The 15,391-nt window shown below is 44.2% G+C and overlaps 1 protein-coding gene across 2 annotated transcripts; it reads right to left on the bottom strand.

Moving 5' to 3' along the window:
* Nucleotides 1-811: 811 nt before the first annotated feature.
* On the bottom strand, nucleotides 812-14,758 carry rassf8a (Ras association domain family member 8a). Of its 2 annotated transcripts, none has more exons than XM_076733625.1 (6): nucleotides 14,404-14,758; nucleotides 8,812-9,014; nucleotides 6,015-6,811; nucleotides 5,600-5,797; nucleotides 4,838-4,976; nucleotides 812-2,964 (listed from the first exon to the last, which is right to left on the bottom strand). In XM_076733625.1, the coding sequence occupies exons 2-6, from the start codon at nucleotides 8,912-8,914 to the stop codon at nucleotides 2,849-2,851; spliced, it is 1,353 nt and encodes a 450-aa protein (XP_076589740.1). In that variant the 5' UTR covers nucleotides 8,915-9,014; nucleotides 14,404-14,758; the 3' UTR covers nucleotides 812-2,848. The 2 variants fall into 2 exon arrangements, with proteins under 2 accessions (XP_076589740.1, XP_076589741.1); XM_076733626.1 differs by having other exon boundaries at nucleotides 6,021-6,811.
* Nucleotides 14,759-15,391: the final 633 nt, after the last annotated feature.

Raw genomic sequence — 15,391 nt, 5'->3', positions numbered from 1 at the left:
CTGACAGGTCACAGCAGAGGAATGTACAGTAAGCCAAGGCTTTAAACAAATGTCATGTGATAAAAGGATGATGAAGTGAGATTACCCTCAGTCTGTACAGGCTGATGAAAAACAAGGGGCCTCCTCCCAACCTGTCAAAAGCTTAAAGCAGGATCAAACCCACTGTTGTTGCCATTAACTGGCTTACAGCAATATTATTCTAATATTTATTAATAATTGTAGCAGTCTTGAAACTTCAGAGTCTGACTTCATGCTTTGTAGTGATCCTGGCAACAATGAAGTCCAGTTTCTGCCAACTTACGCCTCTCAAGGTTTGTTCAGATCGTGCCTTAAAGCCTGCAGCCCATTCTTCAAAACAAAGGCCCCATTTCCACCAAAAGTCTCTTAAACCTTTTCTGTCTAAGTTCAGGTAACAATAAGATTCTGTCTGCGTCTTCATCCGCCAGTGAGAGAAACTTTGAGAGTTTCAGAAAATGCATCTTTGCCTTTATTTTACCAGATCCTCTTATTAACCTGCATTGAAGTAGCACTGTAAGTAACATCTTAATTAATTGCATGAATATGCATTTTACACACTGACAACACCTCTTATGATTTCCTTCTTCTGTGGGGAAAAAGTGCCTTTCCCTTTATTCTCTCCCAGCCATGTTGTGTCCTTGTGTTTACCATTACTTGAGTAAAGGTCTCCATCTACTGGTGAAACGCTTGAAAAACATTCACAGCACATATTGTACAGTACAAGTTCCCTCTCATCTACATCCACAGGCAAATACTTACATACAGTTACCACAAGCACCTGCTGCAACACATCTAAATTTTGTCAGATGGTTTATTGAATCATGCAATCCATGTCATATCAGCAGCTGGTTACAGCCATACATCTGTCAACACTTTGCAGTTTAATATTAAGGCAGGAAAAACAAAATAAAAACAGGTTATGTACAGTTGACATCTTACAGTTGTCTAGAACATATACGGTTGTAAACAGTGACCACAGCTACCTCTCAACCCAGGGTGGAAATGCACACAAGTGGTTCTTAAAGGGAAAATATATGTGTGTGTGTGTGCGTGTGTTATATACACACGCGCACACACGTATATGTGTGTATATATACAGTATACACACATGCACACGCACAGGTATATATACATATACACACACACATCATCATAGATTAGTTTAAACCCAAAACAGGTCTCTCCTTGAACTGAAGTGAGGAGAGACACACTGTGGTGATGGTGTGTGTTGCTGTGTGTTTATAGATACTGAATGTTACAGGGTGACCTTCTGTGTTTCTGGGTGACAGTACTGACTTCAACTGGTGACTACGGTATACAGTATGTGTTGCATGATGAAATACATTAAATCAGGTTACATGTGAATGCGTTTTACAGCATACAGTATTATGGTGACAATAATACAGTAGCAAAGTGGAAAGCACTATCAGTGATGTTCTTTCCATTGACATTTCGACAAAATACCGACAGATAAAACAATTAGAGTTTCCTCTTTGTTGCTGCGCTGTTGCCATTTCTCTCTGTGCAGCAATGTGGCACTAAAACAGCGACGTTTGATCTAAACTGACTGCGATCATTGCTTCTATGTCTCTACTTAGATTCACTCTACATTATTTGAATATACATACTGTGGAATGAATATAAGGCACTTTGATGTGAGTAGCAGCTGAACTACAACCTAAGACGGGCTTCATTCCTTGGCTATTCTGACTCTATACATACACACACACACACACACACACACACACACACACACACACAGACTGTAGCGATCCATTGTATTATTACATGCCACCATTGTTCGACTGGGCTAATTGATTTACTGTACTGTGGGTACTGTGCACATCCAGGTATGGCTATATTAACAACACAATCATGCAACAAGACCTGCTTATCTTTGGCCACTGATCCTTACAGAAAAACAAGCATAATACATTTGGCAAAATATAGTGTGTAGTCATCTTAACAAAAACAAACGAACAAAAAAAACACTTAAGAGGGTAATTAACACTGGTTCATAATGCGGATATTACTGTGGGAATGAGGGCACTCCGTTTTTGTCGCTGTGAATGCACAGCTTTGTAATAAAATAGAATAATTCACTAAATAAAGCTGAAAAGTAAGAAAACATATTTACAGTAAGTCGTCATTTTGGTACGTACAGACAGTAACATTCTTCAGTAACAAAACCATTAACCATTTGTGCATAGTTTTAACAAGAACAGACAATCAGAGCTACAGGAATAAATTCTGATACGCAACATGATTCCAGACAGTTTTACTACAGACACGAGTGGATCCTTCATTACTTATATAAGAACCAGGTAAAACGTATTCACTGCAGAAATTACATATGAATTTAGAGATACAGTTCATAGATTCACATACCAAGATTCTCAAGAATACTGTTCAAAAGGCAATAGTTTTGAATCATGATGCTAGTGAGAGAACAATACAAATCATTCAGCAGGTACTAAAGTGAGAGTAAAAGTACACTGAGTGGATATGTTTATAAAGGAAGTCCACAACAGCCTGATATTTAGAAAGTCTTAATGTGTTCTGAGACTGTGCACCGTGACACTCAGTGCTGCTGCCGTGAGTTTTTCCTTCGCGCCATCGCCTCTAATCTTTCATCCCACCAAGTGCTCCGTGACTGCCGTTCAAAGATCGACATCATTCCTTCACTATTCAGTCTTCACACTGAAGGGTGCCTTCATCTGATTGAGACAACAGTGCATAGTAATGTGCTACTGAGGTATCCTGTACAAAGATATCCACTTACACTGCGTTCTCAGGTGAAACGGGCTCTGGGTGTCCCCCCCCCCTCCAATCACACATAGATCCCCTCTGGGTTCAGGCCAGAACTGAGAGGGCTGTGCAGGACCCGGAGGTGAGTGGACATCGGGTGTGAGGACACAGGACGCTTCAGGGAGCCAGTCAGGGGAACTAAATTTGAGAATGAAAATGCATAAAAGAAAGAAAATTAGAAAAACATTGTAAATTCCAAAGACGTGGTGCTGAAAGTAACAAAAAAATGCATCATTGGTTTTCACATTTTACTTAAATTGATAACAAATTCCAATAAGTTACCAGATAAAAATGAATAATAATAACAATAATACACAGCTCTATTTATGCTACAGGATACCTCTGCTATGGTGCCACCAGGGGGCAGCACTGAGCCATGCAGACTTTCTGCAGAAGCAGTGAATTTTATGGCCAAGCACAAGAGTCCTTGCTGATTTTTCACACATGAACTGGAAGGTTACCAGAAGGACATGGACGCTCAATTCATTACTTTCCCTGTGTGAAATGCATTACCATTAGGTTTAATAATGAGAACAACGCAATGAAGTGCACGACTTGCAACCAGAAACACCTCGGGCGCTTTGGAGAGGTCAGATATTCAATGTTCTAAGTCAAACTGAACCTCAAATCCAAAATACATTTACACACTTTCAATGTGATTTTTTATGTGAACAAAAGAAGACCAGACCACCTTTTAAGGCAGTGGGCATACTAAAATTATTCATATGTGTGCTTGAAAGTAGAGGTTTAACTGAATGTTTACGCTTGGACATTTGGATCTACATATTCATTTCCATGCTTGCAGGCTTATCCTTTAAATTTTGTACATTTTGATTTCTGTCTATAAGCTTTGTTTTGCCAGTTGGATATTCAGCTCTTCACCTCCAGGCTTCATTTGCCTGCTGAAAAAAGCTGCTGCTTACAACACACAGTGCTCTAGTCTCGCCTCAAACTTCCTGAAAGTCACTTCTAATTACTATATGTCCCTAATTACATTGTTACTGTCTAAGCTTTTGCTAAGCAGCTGATCGTTGATGGGGATTTCCCGCTATCGCCTCTCTTAGTTTATGTATCGGCTCTCTGCTCGTCTCCTGGAGGGTGACAGAGCTCCCGTCCGGTGAGCCCGTCACAGAAACTGCTGAGCACGTGATAGAAGGACAGTGTGATGGAAGGAACGAGGGACAGACAGAGGAAGAAGGGTGAATGAATGACACCAGCTCCGCCCGTATCCAGGCCGCTGTTGGCATGGAGACTGTAACTGCCACTGGAGCGGGTAAAAACTAATACTGTACTCCCCACTACCCTCGCCCACTCCCCATTTTGTCTCTCACACACTGGAACGCTAAAGCTGTGTTTCTGCTGTATGATATGGCTCGGCTGCGCTCAACTCATTTGGTACCGTGTTGCACAAGAGATGATTCTAGAGACGATTCTCTGGCCAATCACTTCACCTTTTAGCATCGACTGAACCTTGACTGAGGTGATACCAAAAAAAAGTGCCAGGTACCATCGACAAGTTTTGACAAAGGAGAACCGAGCTGAGCTGCACCATGCAGCGGAAACACGGCATAAACAGAGTAATTTCGCCTCAGCAGGCTCTTAATACACCAGGTAGAAAAATATCGAAGTGCTGTGATGGAACAGAATGACTTTACTAATGCACAGGCTCAAAAGACAAAACTGCACCTCAGTAAAAGTGAGTCATGTGTCTCCCGTGTGAATGGCACCTAAGGAGCAACATTTATCCTCTCAGCATGCACTTTGACATATAATTAAGTTGTTATTCCAGTTTTAGGTCAGACCAGTTCAGATCAGTTAGACTGAGCTGACCCCTGAGTCACAGACCACACACTGTACCTACAAGGTCAGCCAATCAATTTTAAATGTGATTATACCATCACATCTGAAGCATGTGCTGAGGCGCGAGTTAAATCTTTAACTCCAAATGATATTCCCCAAGAGAGATAAAATCCACCATTTCATGTTTATAACAGCATCATTTCCACATTACCGTGACTGCTGTGAGTACTCTCATCCTCAGTGGGTTCAGCCGGCAACACTGTGACCTTGGTGCCGGTCTGCTTGATGAACTGCTGCAGGTTAACCTGCCTCAGCTCCTTGGTCAGCTGCTCCAGCTCGTGCTGCATGTCCTTCAATGAAACAGCGTCACACAGTGATTCTTCAGGAAACATGAACGCATCACCAGCAGCTTGAAATTGACTGAACATCCACAGGTACAGATTATGTGAGACTGTGTTGGAGTATTTTGGTGTCCAGACTGGCAGTATTACTTTAAATCTCCAAGACCTTTGTCAGTTATTATCCAACAGGATCAAAGCACATGAACATGATCAAATTGTTTTTATCTACATTTTGTTTAACTGACATCACCTCTTATATGTCGATGTAAATGAGATACAACTAAGCTTATTTCTAAGATATTCTATTTCAAACTTTCAGTCAGGTCCAACCAACACCGACTCATCAGTTTTCACACAGCTCCCCCTGGAGCCACAAAAGGCTTTATTCAACCTTTTTAACATATGTAGTAGCATTCCCCAAGACCTGTAAACAGACGATGTGTGGAAAAAAAACAAAAACAACCACATGGCGGGGAATCAGCATCACGCTGAGGGATGATTCAGGTGCACAGATGCTTCAATACAGTCTTACTGATGGATGATCCCCCTGACCGCTACATCATCCTGCTGCACTACGTTCTATAAATAAATAAATAGGAAATAAAAAATAAGTATTGGTGTATATGTCTCACCTGCAGTTTCTTGCTGCTTTGTCCAAGTGATCTGTCCACAGCTCTGCAGCTGCTCTCCAGCTGGACAGCCTGTCTCTCCTGGGCTTTCAGTTCTGCTTTGACCCTGAGGACCTGAGCCCGAGCCTCGGCCTCACTGACCCACTGGGTCTCCTGCCGCTCCCTCTGCAGCCGCTCCTCTTCCAGGCCTGCCTCTACACCCTGATGGGACAAAGAGACAGACAGATATGAAAAAAGAAGGAACCTACTACAGTGTACAAACATCACGAGAAACATTGGTAAAAGCTAACTGTGATGAAAAAGGACTGACCATGGTATTCTTATTCTTTGATTCTTAGCTGATTATTAGTATCTTTTCCCCAAACTTTTAGCTATTATATATAATCAATATGCCAAAAATCTCCCACACATAGCACACCTGTACCATTGCCAGCTTTTCTTCAATGTCCAGTTCACAGCCCTGCAGGCGTCCTTGTAGCTCCTGCAGTCTTTCCTCCAGCTGTCTCTCACTCTCTAGCTCAATCTGCAGCTCTGTGGCCCAAAACTCTTCCTCCTCCATCTCCACCTCGTTCTTCCTCACGTACTTCTCCAGCCTAAGGATCTCCTCTATCAGCCCTCCACCACCTGGTTCTCCGGTGCACCCACTACCTCGCCCCCCTCGGCCTTCAGCCCAGGCCTGGAGCTCAGCCTCATAGGCCTCCAGCTTCTTCTCCAGCACATTGAGAGTCTCTCTCTGCAGACCGACCAGTCTGACCAGATCTTCCATACGACAGGCCCACAGGCCGGGTGATGCGGTCCCGATGGCTGGTCCTGCATGGTGGTGGTTTCCACTGTTTCCAAGGAGGAGTCTTCTTTTAGCCTCAGCCTCGCCTATTCGACCTCCGCTCAGTATCTCCCTAAGGCCTCTGGGTGCACCGGTGAACGTAAGAGACTTGCGGCGCGGCTCACGGCGGCGGAGGGAGCGATCGTTGGGGTGACGGAGCTTTGCAAGGGGAGGGAGGCTCTGCCGATGCAGCCCACGTTCAGGCCCCCTGAGAGGGGGTCCTTCTGAGGGGGGTCTTTCAGTCAGGGAGGGGCCTGTGCGATGCAGGATCAGCTGGACGTCACCAGCATACTGGCCCCAGGTGTTCAGAGAGGCCACGGGGCTCTCGTGAGGGGCCAGGTGACGCTCGGTGTCTCGCCATTTTTCTACCAGAGTGTATCTCCCAGTGCGACCTGTGAACACCACAGCAGAACAACACACTTATAAAAACACGACTTGTCTGCTTGTAGATGGTTATATCAAATTGCAAGGATTCTGACTTTTATTTAAAGCTTCTTTAAAGAGCATGTGTGGATGATTCAGTGGCATCTAGCTGTGAAGTTGAAGAGTGGCTGCTGTGGAAGCGAGAGGCTTGGCTTGTTTGGTTTGGTTTGTCCATTCTGGGCTACTGTAGAAACATGGCGGTGCAGCATGGTGGATCTGCTCTCACTGTACATACAAAGAGCTCATTCTAAGGCAACGAAAATACAACTATTCTTATGTTCACATGATTATGATGATATGATTATACACTAATGAAAACATACTATTACATTCCATGTATGGCAGGAAATCCCCCTAAATGTTATGCACTGGTCCTTTTTTCAACACTCAGGGGTAGAAAGATTGAAAAACCAACTCACAGAAATGCTGTCATGACATACTACGAAACTGCTGAGATAACATGCGAGCAAAAAACTGTCTTCTTACACATTTAGCAGACACAGCGTGACATTACCATCCCGTTGGAGTCACATTTCTGGCCAAGAAATGATTGTTAAGTTTAAATTTCAATCAGCTCATGCGGGGGTGGTTTCTGAAAAGAGCTCACAGTGGTTTTATGAGTGAGATGAAAGCCTTAAGTCTCACCCATACAGTAGAAACTGCAGGCTGGAAAACTGAACAATCAGCTAAAAGAAGCTAAAAGTTGCACAGATCTGCAGTGTTAGTGGTTTCTCAGCTGGGTTTGGTACTCTGTGCAACCCTTTCACATTAAATTTGATTACAAGAAATAAATTCTTTAATGCTGTTTAGACAGAAAACACAACTTGTAGTAGACAGAAACACTTGTAAAAAGCCAAAGTATTAATCAACATTGATGTCTGATCACTCAACGTGGTGTATATGTTTTAATAGAAGAAAAGGCAGAGGAATGGGCTCAGAAGTGCTGCTTTCTCAGTTTGGCAGGAGACTGAGGGATGAGTCAGACTTTCCCTCCTTCTACCCTGCGCTTTGTGGGAAGTGATGTCAATACAGCCTGTTCAAGTGCCCCCGTTCCTGAAGGAGCCATATGGGAAAGGGAAGGGGGGTGCTTAGATCCAAGATACCAATAAAGCCTCCATGTATGACCCACTGTATCTCAGCAGGAGCTCAACATGTGGGCAGGAAGCTTGTTTACTTCTTTTCAGGTAACAAAAGGCAATTTGGCATTTTGGAGAGCCTTCTGCTCCGATGACAGTGGGCTGATGAAGGCTTAAAAATACACTTGATGAGAAGGCTTCAACTGTTTTAGCACTTTCAGATGGTCACAGTGTAAAGAAAACTGTCCAGATGTATCAGAACACTAAAGTGAAAAGCGTTTTAACTAACACAGAACCTGTGAAGCATTGAATTGAAGAGACACATGTTTAGATTAGCAGTCTGTCCTCTTGAACAAATGACTTTAAAAATGGAAGCATTACACAGTCAGATCAACCTGTAACTATCATGAGGCAGATTTTCTCCATGAACACAGGAGCACACAGGGGATTACCATGAAAAACAAGAGCTACGCTCTGCCTGAGTATCACTGGTTTAAATTATGTCAACAGCCTGGATTGTCTGCACCCTTTTCTAACTAATTGGATTGGCTGAATTTCACCAGCACTTCAATCTGGAAGCAGCTCCAAACAAGACTAATGTGGAAATTGTCATTTAATGTTTCCTGTGAATCCAACACACCAGGATGTGTGTCTAATAGCAGCGGTGAAACTCAACCAGCAGAGCAGAAGAATACCACCTGTGGGTTCACATGTCCAGCACACAGTTTACAACAACAAATATTGCTTATTACTGACAGCTAGGTACCAGGGTTTTTAAAAGTCTTCGTGAATTCACAAAAAATGGAAGTGTGTATGCAAGTGCGTGTATGTGTATGTGTGTGTGTGTGTGTGTGTGTGTGTGTGTGTGTGTTTTATGGTAGAAAATGATCTACCTATGGCCTGAGCCAGAGCAATCACCACTTCTTGGCAGGTGGTTGCCTCTGTGACGCCGCAGACGACCCTCTGGACTCCATCCACCCAGACCTTGAGCTCCATGTTGGGTCAGAAGCGAGGGGGCCAGTTGTGGTGTGTTGGCCCCGACATTATTGAAGGCTCCAGTGGTGCAGGGCAGCTGAAGCCCCTCTAGCTGACTTCACTGGGGAGGAAGCACAAGTGAAAACAGGAAGCAGTTAGTCAGGATGTGCTCAAGGCTACAGTTATAAAGCTCGTTCACCTTAAAGGACAGAGTGTGAACAGGCACAGAGATGCACAGTTCCAGCTCTGGAAATACCAGCGAACACCAGCAGTGAAATAAGCAGAAAAAGGAAGGCATATCCAGGCTATTTCAGCTTATAGAAAAAGGACGGTCCAGTTGAGAATGGACTCATACAGGCAGGCATGCCAGGACCAGCTGGCCAAAGCGCTGTTGTTTTGTTCTTCTCTATGAATAGGTACAGATACTGTTGGGGGTGCAGGAAGAGTCTGCCAGCAGACATTCCCAAGTCCAGATCCTGCTTTTGTGCCGAGGATCACATGGAAGCAGCGAAGACAGAGCAGGAAGATCAAGAACCAGAAAAAGGAGGGCATTATACAGTGACCGGCTGCCAAAAACCAAACATTCATACTGTGATTATACTGATCGATATTGGGATCGGTCACGGTCATTTCAGCAGAAACAGAAAAATGATGATGATGTGATTTTTAGGGGGTCTGCACCAAAACAGGCTTGTTCTCTCACCTCTAGAGGATCTGATCTGGAGCACCACAACGCTTCATTTATAACAGCATGTTGTGACACATTTAAAATGAGTGATTTAGATATTGCACTTGGTCATAGCGTGATTTCAATACAATGGTATAAGTACAGAGAAGACAGGCTGTCTTCATGGTGTTTGTTCTGATATCATTGCTCCTGACAGGTTGCCATTGCTATTTAAAGATTCACAAAATCAGTTATGTAAACTGACTAAGCACATTACCAGACTTACGAAGCACACGTTCAGACTGTAAATTATAACTGATATAACACAGTATCTGAAATACCCATCTAGCAGGATTGATCCTTCTACATGTTCTCCGAATGGCACCAACCCAAGATCTCTCCATGGATCTGGAACCTTCACTGCACCTACACTACTGAGTCAAAAGGTCCTTTTGTTCACCATCCCCCCACCAATTACACCTCCCACTGTATTCCCTATCCGCATTCCCAAAGTCATCCACACCAGCCTGTCCTACCCTCCAACAATCGCTTTTCTAAATATGGCAAAGACATGAGGCAATACTGCAAGGCAACATTTGTAGAGTTTGACAAACAGATGGAGCAGCAACTAATGATGACTTTCATTGTTGGTTATGTTTTCTTTCAGTTGATTGTTTAATTTATTTTTTTTTTTTTAAAAAAAGGCCAGAAATACCCATCAGAAGTTCCCAAAGCCCAAGGTGACATTTTTACAAAGCTTGTTTTGCCTGACTGACAGTCCAAAACGAAAAGTGTGACATAAAAAAGAAGAGTTTCACAAACGTTTTGCTTTGATAAATTAATTACACGATTAAAGCTGTGTTACATTCTTTTTTAATTTTCAGCTGATGTCCAACTAATTCCAATTTCAACTAATCATTTTAGCTCTACAAACAAACAAAACAAAACAAAGCCTCAGGCAGCTATCAGAGATTTATGCGCTTGGATTCAAGTGTGTGTTAAGTGCACACATGCACTGCATGTGTGCCTCAGTGTGTATTACTCCAATATGTACAGTCTGTGCATTCGTACGTATGTGAGTGGCACCTCGGTCTGTGGTCTGGCCTTTGATCACTCTGTTCTTGGCGTATTCACAGCCAGTTGGAAAGTGCCTTTGTCCTTCATTCAAGCTGCCCTTAAATGGCATTAAAAGGCTGAGGGCTGGAGAGGAACAGGAAAAGAGTCACACACAAGCACACGGTGAGATTTTTCTGCAGTGACCCAAAACACTGTCACCATTTTGTAACCCTTTTTCCAAGGGGATGTGGAAACAGTAATGGGGACTGAGGGGGGCTTGATGCAAAGCAGGCAGAGTGGATCAGCCAGGGAGAAGGTTCGGATTCACTGGAGGGGGGACGGGGAAGTGCCTAAAAAAACAAATTATAATAATAAATTCTACCCGTGCCAACATTGTGTCAGAGGGATTTGCAAGGACCACTGCATAGAACAATGTTGTTCAGGCATTAACAACAGCCGTAAATCTGCCTGTGTTTTCATCAAAAATGTGACATTTTGCGACACAAAAAAACACAAAAGAGATAACTGTTCAAACCAAGCAGAACATTTCATAACAAAGCGGCCGATTCGATGCCTCTTCCTTGCACAAACTCAACAAGACTCAGCAGGGCATTTATAAATGTCACTTGCTCTGCTCCAGACTCGGAGCATTTATACTCATTAACATTAACCCAGAAAACCCAAATGATGATACAGGCACAGCGGTGTGGGGCAGCGTGCCATCCTGAGCTCTGTGAGCTCTGTTCCTCTGGTCCGTCAAAGCCACAGTCTGGGGAGATGCCCGCTCCCTGATTTGTGCAGCTCGTCTTATGCCAGAGAAGCATTTCATGAGACAGAGGAGGGCTTAAATTCCTGTGAATTCTGTTTGAGCTGCGTTGAGAGATGATCAACTGCAGCAAACCATCAGGCTTAATCAGAGCGTTTGTTTCGGTCTCGTATTGGTTCAGCGGCGTCGACTCGAGATGCCTTCCTCTCAGAGCAGTGAGGTGTGTGAGCAGCCTGGCCGGCCCGGCTGCTGATGACAGTTCTGCTGGCCTACAGGAACACATCGAGTTGGCAGGAAAAAGGCTTCAACTGGCTGCTGGTGTAAACAACCTACCATATGCGCTCCTGTGGGTGTTCCAACACCACCAACACACTGCTGTCGCATGAACCAATGAGAAATACTGTAGGAGTTTTTACTGAAGGAGCTTAAATACAGCAATGCTTCTTTTGGGGATTTAAAGTCTGTCAAGCGTCACGAACTGGCCTGAGGATAGTGCAGTTTAGCCGTTTGCCGAACAAGGGGGTGTTTGAGGCAAACAAAATGGAGCATTCACTGCATTAAAGCAAAACCAAGACTGAGCCCGACTGAGGAGAAAGCCTGTGGGGCAGCAACTGAACCAAGCTGAGAGAAATGATCTCACAGGAAAACACAAATGTTCCGCAAGTACAACCTCCACCAACAGACACCATTACACGCTGGGTCCTCTCCAAGTTTGCTGACCATGACCATTATTTGCTAAAGGTGAAAACAATACAGCCATTTCTTGAAGTTTGGGCATTGCAAGTTTGAAGGAATTTATATCCAAATAGCTAATTAAAAACAATTTATTATAGAAGAAGTGTCTGACAAGCAAAACTCCCCCACACTGCTGTTCAATTTAAGACAATGGGACACTTCTAACAGACTTAAGCAACAGCAGGCTGTTCTACTACTTAAACCTTCTTGCCTATTGCCAACCAAACTTTAATTCAAATTGCACTCCCTGTAGAGCAACATGTAATTACTAGAAATTTATACTCTGCTGTAATTGGTAACAGATCTGTTGTGAAATAGATCTCTGTGAGGAGCCAAAGACAGACGCTGGTTCACTGTGGAGGCACTGGTGGCTGGAACTAACTGGAGAAATCTTTGTCCCTGCTTTCAATTCCTCCAGATTGTCATCAAGTGCTACAGCCGCAGTGTAATCCCTGGGCCTAAAACACATCGGGGTGGCAACAGTATAACATTGATGTAAGACTCGCTGACAAGATGGGACCCCTGTGGTTAAAAGTTAGGGGTCTTGCAATGGGAGCCAGACAAAGAGGTTCCTCGTCACAAGTATGCCAGCCTCTACAAATACAAACCATAAAGAGCAGTGCAAAGACTGCTGCTGGAGACAAGGCCTTGATCCTGTAGAGTGGAGTCTGATAACATCCAGGATGTGCATTCCAGGGCTATGAGAATGCAACGGGCCATGACTAAGAGACAAGAAAGCTGCTCTGTGATCTTGATGGCCCTGCAACAGGCAACAGCTACGCAAGGGCCCTTCAGCAATCTGCAGCCAATAGAAAGTGTGTTTAAACCGGATGATCATTAAATGATCAGCAAACGTCTGAATAATTGAACTGCAGTCCAAAAAAGAAGATGCAAAGTTGCTAATGGATTTCTATTGCTGTCTGAACTTTCTAAAAGCCTGTTATGCACAATGTTAGCATCCTCTCAACCGTGTTAGTCTCTACACAATGACAAGACCGAACGCTTGCAGTTTGAGCAGATAGATGCTAATTAATAAGAAACTTCAGCAGAGGCTAACTTTTACACACTTCCTTAGCAGAAGGGAATGCATATAACTCAACATTCATGTTCAACAATGTCTCATGACCCATTTCCTCACAATTTAAATAACTAACTTCATATTTTCACTCTAGCTCCAATCTGAAGATTGGGGGTGTTTGGGATTAAACCCATGTCCAGTCTCAGGGTCTGAGAGCTCTTCAGCGGCCGCTGGCCCGGAGCAAGCTGCAACCCTCTGCCTCTCTCTGCCTGGCTGACATTAAACTATTAGGCCCTGGAGCAGCCTCCCCCATTTGGGAGGTCAGCACTGGCAGGATCTCGAACATCTGGACGGCACGTTCAGCCAGCAATAATGCCGCCTTTGTTCCCTTGCCATATCCACTGCTCACTCGCCAGCTTTGAAGAGCCAGCGGGGCATGCAGCAGGCTCCTGCACCGGGGCACCAACACAGCAGGGCAGCGAGGGGCCCTCTGGCCAAGGTTTATATGTTACAGCGGTTTGTAAAACATCAGCTGGTGCTGAATCACACTCTTGCATCTAAGCCTTTGTAGAACTGACATGGTTTTACAGCAGCGGCTGAAGATGGCAGCCGGTCACAAGCAAAAAGTGGCAAAAAAATGTTTATTTCTCCAATGTTGAGGTAGTTATTTGCAGCCTGGTCTTCACGGTGCTGTGACCATAACACCATTAAATGCAGCAAAGACCACTAAATTACATGATTCTACTTCTGGATGAAAGCAGATCACATAAAACCTGGGCTGTGCGCAACAACTCCACAGGTTGGCTCTGCTACACCTGGTATGTGTTTTGCACAGCAGTTATAGGCAGAATGAACTGAATGTAGACTGTTTGGGGACCATGAGAGCTCGTTATATTTACAGAAGATGCTGAACAAGATAAGAGACAATAGTGAGAAAATGGGAAAAGCAACTATCTCAAGTGACTGTTCTACTGAACACCTGGGCCTGCTGAGATCACACAGACTAATAATACAAACTAACAGACAAAGACACAGTGAAAAGCAGCATTAGCTTGATGTCACATTAGCACCTTTTATCTCCCCCCTGCACCTCCGCCTCATACTGTTGCTGTCGAGTGGGACGAGGCTGGAGAAATGGCGATAATGGACTCACAGTAGTAGCCCAACTATTCTACTCCACAAATGTTTCCGTTATCTCAGCCTCGCAACTACAGCTCAGCTCCGCTGCGGCACATTTCTCCACCATCAGGACCGAGCCGTGGTCTTACCTTCAGGCTGCGGGCAGGTTCCAGCTCAGCGTTCGCTCTCCGAACTGAAGTTTGGGCTGAAAGCGCAGGTAAAGGCGAGAATTCCGCAAAATGTGTCCTTCTTCACCATTGCCCAGTAAATCACTTCCTACGAACTGCGACAAAGTAACGTTTGGCTGCTGGACACAAAAAACGCGGGGACACAAAAGGCTGCAGGCGCGTCCGGAGACAGATAACTGACGTTTCGGTCCTCTGTCCCAAAGTTTGTGCGTGTCCTCTCTGTGCGCTAGTCTTTTGCGGTCTTCACGGGGAGCTGCGGAAAATGCCCCTCTCCCCGTTTCATTACTCCTGCTGGTGAGTACATCGCAGTGGAACTGGGACACCGCAAGGCATTGTGGACTGTTTAAAGCTGCAATACACTCGGGGGTGGGATGGGGGTGGGGGGCAACTTTTACACAATGAAGGCATCCGAGAGCAGAATGACCATCATTAGACTCTGCTTTCGATAATGCGGACATAAGCCCGTCTGAAGCACCTCAGCAGAGGCAGTGTGTGAGCAAGGAAGGGTCGAGCCTGTTATGAGTCTAATAACACACCATGAAATAAAGAATTTAAATAGAAACGTTAATGCTTCCTCAGTGTGCTTGGAGAATTTTGTTAATGAACAAGAGGACTTAAGAGCTTTGCAGGTGTTTTCTGCAGGTGCAGTGAAAGTGCTTCATAATCTGTTTTCAGATGAGAGAAAGTTCATTCAAAGCTGTTGAAGAATAGCAGCCTCGAAAGTACTCTTGTGAAAACTGAACTATAGGCCTGCTAACATATAGAACACATGAATCTGAGATTGAAGTGGGTTTGGGATAAATCTGGGATTGAAATGCAGTGGAAGCACAGAAACATATAGCTGATTATGATCATAGCATAAAGGCAAAGTTGGATAAGTTCCATGTATGAGTGATATGAACGAGGAACACACAAAGTGTCTGTCATAATTGATTTATTGGTTGATGAA

The sequence above is a fragment of the Chaetodon auriga genome, chromosome 6, assembly GCF_051107435.1.
Source record: "Chaetodon auriga isolate fChaAug3 chromosome 6, fChaAug3.hap1, whole genome shotgun sequence".
NCBI classification, from domain to species: domain Eukaryota; kingdom Metazoa; phylum Chordata; class Actinopteri; order Chaetodontiformes; family Chaetodontidae; genus Chaetodon; species Chaetodon auriga.
This window is presented reverse-complemented; position numbering and strand designations above follow the sequence as displayed.

Bases quoted from the DNA above. Each gene is read 5' to 3' on its own strand.
- rassf8a (XM_076733625.1), bottom strand. From the start codon at position 8,914: ATGGAGCTCAAGGTCTGGGTGGATGGAGTCCAGAGGGTCGTCTGCGGC. The intron at 6,812-8,811 runs GTAGATCATTTT...TGGTGTTCACAG, and splicing joins TGCTCTGGCTCAGGCCATAG to GTCGCACTGGGAGATACACT. The intron at 4,977-5,599 runs GTGAGACATATA...GTTTCATTGAAG, and splicing joins AAAGCAGCAAGAAACTGCAG to GACATGCAGCACGAGCTGGA.